The sequence below is a fragment of the Sitophilus oryzae genome, unplaced genomic scaffold (genome assembly GCF_002938485.1).
Source record: "Sitophilus oryzae breed Bouriz unplaced genomic scaffold, Soryzae_2.0 scaffold_576_pilon_pilon, whole genome shotgun sequence".
NCBI lineage: Eukaryota > Metazoa > Arthropoda > Insecta > Coleoptera > Curculionidae > Sitophilus > Sitophilus oryzae.
In genome coordinates this window covers 239,089-246,639 of record NW_022147169.1, presented here as the reverse complement: position 1 = coordinate 246,639, position 7,551 = coordinate 239,089, and the positions used below count along the sequence as shown (strand labels likewise).

General features: G+C 32.3%; 1 protein-coding gene across 1 annotated transcript in view; it reads right to left on the bottom strand.

Moving 5' to 3' along the window:
* Positions 1–2,797: 2,797 nt before the first annotated feature.
* Positions 2,798–7,551, bottom strand: part of LOC115887466 (peptidoglycan-recognition protein SC1a/b-like) — a 125,575-nt gene continuing 120,821 nt past the window's right edge. Inside the window, exon 5 of the mRNA XM_030906901.1 lies at positions 2,798–3,110. Coding sequence (XP_030762761.1) covers positions 2,873–3,110 — 238 coding nt within the window. The 3' untranslated portion in view covers positions 2,798–2,872. The remainder of the gene's footprint in view (positions 3,111–7,551) is intronic.

Below are 7,551 nucleotides of genomic sequence, written 5' to 3'. Positions count from 1 at the left end.
GACCAACAATTGGTTAACTTAATAAAATTTGAACAGTGCAAGTGTATTTAAGTATTTATAAAATAAAAAGATGGTTGATTCTATCGGGAATCTCTACTCCAAATGAGATCGAACCAAATGACCCCTCTTTATCACTACCACAAACCATTCGAGGTGAATAAAATGGATCGAGGGATGTAGAGAGACACAACATTCCTTCAGGACGGACTAACCTGGTATACCGACGGGCCATGTGCAAGCTTATCTTTATCCTGGGAGCAAATACGAGTACTCAACAGTATTCCAAGGAGAAATCTTAGCCATTCTACAATAGGCGAGTGAAAACAACAGAAGAGCTTACTCAGGTAAGCTCATCAATGCCCAGACAGTCAGGCGAATCAAAAAATGTGAATCAAAATGTTTAATGTTATTGCTTACAGAATATATAACTGTCTCAACTATAGGAATTCATTAGATTCCAATATACATCATAACGATAACATTAATTGAAATTAAGCTTTTATTGTTCTTCAGGGGATGTTCTTATTGTTCTTTACTTTCATGTTTAATTTAATATTTAATTTCATGTCATATATTTTTATTATTGTTTAAATAAAGTGTTGCATTTGAGATAATAATAATAATTGACCTTCTATTTTCTTCTTCCTTCTTATTAAATTAAGTATGCCCAAGCAACTGTTTTTGCTCAGACAGTCTTGCGTCTTGTCAGACGGATTGCAACAGGCGGCACTTGGAGTACAAATGTATCGTCGAGACTCGTTTGGGAATGCCTAGGTGAACTGGGAGCTCTGGCACGAAGGAATAAAATTAAATTATTCTGGGTGCCGGGCCACAGCGACACCCAAGGCAACGAAAAATCCGATGAGACAAGGATGATCGGCAACCTATCTTGATCCAGAACCAGTACTGGGAATACACAAATGTATGGCCCGTAATGCACTAAAACTTTGGATCAGGGAAAAGCAGAATGTCCACTGGAGAAACAGACAGGCGCACAGGCACAGCAAGGCTTTTATCCAAGGACCTACCTCTAAAACCACAAAAGAACTATTAATGCTGAGCAGGAATAAAGTGCGGATTACAACAGACCTCTTGACAGGACACATGGCTGTCAAGTGTTAAAGAACAAGCTCAATCTGTATCAAGGAAGTTTTTGCTGCAGACTCTGCGATAAAGGTCCTAAAACAGCGGAGTACATAATATGTCACTGTGAGGCTCTGGATCGCGAGAGACACTTTTTATTTGGGAAAATTAGGCTAGAACCGAAGGAACTATGCTCCCATCTTATCACCTGCATAAGTTAGTAGGGTACAAGGAAAGGAGAATGGATGCAGATATAAGAAAGAGGACAAACACAATAGGCCTCGCTGGTCGCAGTGTTTGCGGCAGAGAACGGCGCTTTGTTATTGAAAAAAATAGCAGTTCTACTAACTGTTTGTATGAATGGGTTAGCTCTCAATAATAAGTCTATTGTTAAAAATACTTTATTGTTTTTTATGTGTGATTTTAGTGAGTCAGTTCAGCCAGGACTCTAGCCCATAAGCTCCTTTTTTTTCGACAAATCTGTCTCATGGGTATTGACCCGCAGCTATTCTCCATTCATGCCCGATTGCGCTGCTTATCCTGGAGCTTTCTCTAAAGACACCAATTAAAAGGCTCTCTTTGCTAGTTAAAAGTAGTATAGACCGTTCTCTTCAACATCGTATCATTGTTGTAGCATTCCGGTCAATTCTGTTTCCAATTTTGCAAAAAGACATCCCAGCCTCTTCTCTACTATTATCCTATCTCGTTCAGGTTCACTTAATTTACTGTATAGTATTTTTTAATGATGGGAATAAACTGAATATCTCGAAACAAATTCTCAAAAATACCTGTTTGATTATTTTCACCCGACCATACCAACAGGTATGGTAGGCTATTAAGATCGGCAAAAAAAGGTTGTTTTAATTTCACTCAAAATGAGTTATTTGGGTCATAAATGACCTAAATACAAAATATTTTCATGGTGTCTGTCTGTCCGGCTGTCTGTAACACGATAACTCAAAAACCGCTAAACCGATTTTAACCAAATTTGGCGCAAAAATACTGCGGCACCCGATAATCTGGCCATTAGATTTTGGTGGGGGTGAGGGGTTGGTAAGGGGGTATGGAAGGGGGTTAAAAATTTTAAAAAATCGTAACTCCAAAATTACAGTAGCTAGCGAAACGCGGTTTTCAATTTAAGATTAGGAATAAAATTTGCTACAAAATTTGTAATAATTTCAGAATCAGTCAAAGTCGCAGTTTTTGAGATAAAAAAAATTGGGAAAATTCCTTTACTTTGAAACTTTAAGAACTGCCTACCAACTTTTTATTAACATATTTTAGTATGGGCGGTTATATGTGCCTCCCGGCGCCAATTTTTTTTAAATTAAATAGTTTGGTTATTTTTAATCAGACTGGGATAAAAATGTTATCGTTTACTACCCTTTATGCAGGCAATCAAACGACAAAACATTTTAAATACAGATAAGCATACACTGGGTGTTGAAATTTCTATGTCACACAGTAGTAGTTTAGAAATATCTCGTGTTTGGTTTGTTGGCAACTAAATAGACATGATAAATAAATACATAATAAAAAAATATATTTTATAAGCATTTTATGTGTACGTCACAACTTATGGATAAATAATATTTCTTAATAATATAATTAATATGATATTACAGAAAGTATGACAATTTTATATTTTTATTTTATTTATAAAAAATATAGCTATTAAGTATTTATATTGTAAATATGTATTATTATTTAATTTATAATTCATATAAAAATAATGTATAATATATCGACATAAATGAGATAAACGTTAAATATGAGATAACAATAGAAATTAGAAATATAAACTAGAATCGTAATGAGGCCATTTGATGAGTTTTTTGTAGACGTTCTGCCCAGGGCTCAGAGTATTGTAAGTTTGATTGTGCGGTATCACGACGTAATCTTCAGTTATTTTTCCTTCATTCCTCAATCTCTGTATCAGTCTTTTACCAGCCTCCTCCATTTTATCAGTCAGCTGATCATAGGGTGTGAGAAAGTTTCCCATGTAGCATATATCTATTGCACGAGGCCTAAAATCAAAAGAAAAAAATATAGAGAGGATTATTCCTAATATTAAATATTTTTTCATATTTTGTGCTATATCAAGGTTAGCCGGTTTAAAAAGAAATAAGGGTAAATAGGTACATATTTATTAGAACTCAGTAGAATATGTATTACCTACGTTGAATGACGAATTAACTAATCTAAATTCTAGTGGACATTATAAATTCAACCCTGGACATTATAAGTTCAATAGAAACATTGAGGGTTGAGGGTCCAGATGCAGATGAACTGAGATGGAAAATAAGAACAGTCCTGGAAAAACCGGAAAAAGCGGACGTCAAACACCACCAAAGAAGAACAAGCTGAGATTAGAGAACTAAGGAAGGACAACACAATTAAGATTTTACCAGCGGACAAAGGTAAGGCCACAGTTATACTGGATGCCCATGATTACGATAGTAAAATCGTGGAGACTCTAGCTAAGGGCAAATATAGCTTAATATCTAGTGATCCTACTAAGACAATTGAAGGAAAATTCTACCGAGGTTTATACAAATATAAGAATTTCCCACCAGATAATTTAAGAACATCGCTTACACCACATTACAGTAAACCACCACATATGTAAGGGTTACCGAAAATAGGTTAGATTAAATATTTTTCGATAGTTTCAGAGATACCAATAAATAAATAAAAAAATATATATTTTTCAGTCTTTCTTAAAAAAATTATTAAAAAATACAAGAATTGTCCTGAAATCAAAACTATATTAGGTATTTACTTTAGACGGTCTGCACTTACTTTGTTATAAATATGGTAATGGTAAATCATACAGGATATCCAAAATTCTATGCCAAACTTTCTAAAACATAAAATAATTTTTCTTCGTTTTTTTTAAATGGAACACTCTGTATATTGTTTTTTTCAGTAGATGGAGGATTAAAAAATGAATATTTTTTGTATTTGTAGTATTTCAAAATTTTAAACTGCTTCGCAGATTTTCGCGGTTTCATATTTCATGTCAAGTAGCAAATTTTATTTTATAAAGGCTGTATAAACAGCTATATGATCATTTTTATAGGATACCTCAATTCGTATAACGTGCTATAAGACCGCAATATGATAGCTTTACAACCAAAAAAGGCCCATTTTTATACAACCGTTTAGTAGTATAGAAGTTCTAAACAACTCTTATGCAACTATTTTACACAGCGTTATATAAGTATTATAAAACTAGTTTTACTGTGTATTAAGTGGTCACATCTAAGAGACAGAACAATAAAAACATTTGATCATTTAGCGAGGTAAAAGAGTATTTTATTTTTTACCGAAGAATATTAGGAGCAAATTATATTTTAAGCGTGTCGTAAAATGAATCTAGAGGATGTGGATTGTTAAAAAGGAGACTTTACTCGACGGTGAAAATGGCGGCTAGAGCCAAAAGGTACAACAATTATGTAATATAAAAAATCATTAATATGGTTTGAAAAGTAGGGACAATTTTTGTTGCGCCGAAAATTTTACTGGTAGATTATAGGTATGTATTTGGTAAAAAATTAAAGCGCTTTAATTTCGATTAAGGTTTACGTATAAATTTAAATAATAAAATAAAATAAAATTTTCAAAAATTCTTGTTTTTAATTTAATTAAACAGTTTATTACTGTATGTGGGAATCTTATCACAAAATAGTTCTCAAAAATAACATGTTACAATTTATTTTGATGTTTTAATTTTGCTTCATATAATGGCGGCCATAAGCCATACAAATTCTGCCTTAAACATGGCGAATTATAATGCAACCATTTTATTATAAATGAATCCCTTAAATAAGTCTTTATTGTAAAATAAAACGGTATAGGATAAATATCTATCATTACGCAGAATTTCCAGGCACTATAGAACTATTTTTGACATATTGAGATTTGTGACAAATAGATGTTGCCAAATCTCATTTGATTAGTAGGTATTTAAACTAACAAACATGATCAGATTTTCATGGATTCATGCACGCAATACATTTCATGCATGATCGACGAGTGAGCGGCAACCTAAGGACTTGGAAAAACAACAATAAAACCATACAAACATTATTACAGTAAAACTTTTACATCAACGTGGCAACAATGCTTTGAAGAAGCCAGACAACCCGAGAAGATTTTGGATTTTTTGGCCCAGGGAATTCTCGGAATTATTTGCCGTAATTTCGAGGAGTTTTTTCTTACATGCTCTTTTATAACTACCACTGCGTTTGTTAACTTTTTTCCAACTTTGTTCAGAATTCATAATAGCTGTGATTGATTATACTCGTACGTAGATATTACTTTTGCAACAACAACAATAACAAAATAAATAACTAGGTATACCATTTAATTTAAAATGAGGTTATATTATACATTACCAGTTTTATAATGCAGATATTACAGCGAATTTATTTTGCAAATCACAATTTTATCATATAAGGCTATATAACTAGTGTTGTATTCAGCACCGTAGTTTAACGCAATAAAATATTCATCATACAATATCATACAACGTAATACAACTTTAATAAGATAAGTTTAAGTAACTATTATATGATCTTGTGACTACTAGTTATATGAATATTATAGAACTCTTACATGGTGGGTATAAGAGTCTAATAAAATAATATGTTTATTATCATATAGCATTGTCTTATTAAGTGTTATATCATACTAAAAGAAATTATCGTTTAATGCGTTATAGGATTCGTTGTAAAAACCACTAGAAAATAGTTTAATATGACAACTTTTATTAAAAAACAGAATGGTCGAAACCAAACGCTTAATAAAATCAAGCAGTCCTTAAGACAACGCTATTCGACTGTTATAAAATAATTCAATCCTTTTAGAATTTCATTTTGCTACTTGGGATATGGCATTTTCCACAGTAAATTTTTATCAAAGCCACCCAATAATTTTTCTCTCGTATTTTCCCGTTGAAGGAGCCATATGAAGTAATACTGCGTGTATCTGCGAAACCATTAAAAATTTTGAAATACTTTAAATACAAAAAATGTTCATTTTTTAATTCTCCATCTACTAAAAAATAATATACGGGGTGTTTCATTTAAAAAAAAAACGAAAAAAGAATATTTTATATTTTAGTACTTTGGCATAGAATTTTGGACATCCTGTATGATTTACCATTGCCATATTTATACCATAGTAAGTGCAGACCATCTAAAGTAAATACCTAATGTAGTTTTGATTTCAGGACAATTCTTGTATTTTTTAATAACTTTTTAAGAAAGGCTGAAAAATATATATTTTTTATTTATTTATTAATATCTCTGAAACTATCGAAAAATATTTAATCATATCTTATTATTTATTTGTACATATGGATAATGTAAAATGACCTGTGTGTGTGTGAAAGGAAGCCAAAAATGCAATAATATATAGTGTGCGGAGCAGGATTTGTCATTCCTGCCGTACAGACATACTAGGATATGTGATCCTAGTATTAGCTTGTAAGACCAGCAGGTTTTTGTATTCTACGTATACTACCTAGTTTAGTATATACTGTATTGTCAAGGATACTGGTTGGATATTTGAATAAAAAATAAATGTAGAACTGTAATAGCAAACAATATTTAATTCAATAAAAAGAATAAACACAATTTCCTACTATACTAAATCCTTACACTCTCTCATTCATACTCTTTGTGCTAGACAAAAATTTACACTATCTGTTACAAGATCTTTGAAAATATAAAATCGAAAATATAATATAACTAAAACTTGATAAAAAAAATTTGCATGTAAATATTCCAAAGTCACTCTCGTTAAATTGTCATTAAACCCTGTCATAAATGTTCAAAATTCGTTACCTCACTTCCGCATTTGTATTGGCGGTGAAAAGGTACAGCTGACCACAATATAATACCAAGGGGTTATATTATACTGCGCTATAAACTTCTTTTGGTCGATTTAACACACTTTTGGTCGGTTTACACACTTTGTCGCACTGTTTGGAAGCTTATTGTCTAGGAAAAAACTATATCTAGCTTAATGCTACTGACAAATGCTGATTTCGGAAAAAGTAGATACCTAGCACTAAACTTCCGCGTTTACTGAATAATTTAACTTTCCTGGTTTGGAAAAATTAGAATTTCTTGCAGCAGAAACGTAAACTTGCGTATGACACGTAAAATAACTGGCGTATTTTTCCTTGTTTCTTGGTGCCGAAACTTTGTAATTTTTGTTCACTGGCGCGTGAAAGAGACTAACTTGGAATTTGTATTTTTAGTACTTTCTTGGTGCAGAAACGTTTGTGTTCACTGGCGCGTGAAAACTTTTAAAATCGTAACAGGGTACGATCGCGGGTGTTGGCGGTACTACCCCTTGTTGGTGAGAGACTGTGTTAGACTTTGTATATTTACTAGTTTCCTGGTGCAGAAACTTATCTTTTTAATTCACTGGCGCGTGAAAACCTTAACCGTAACA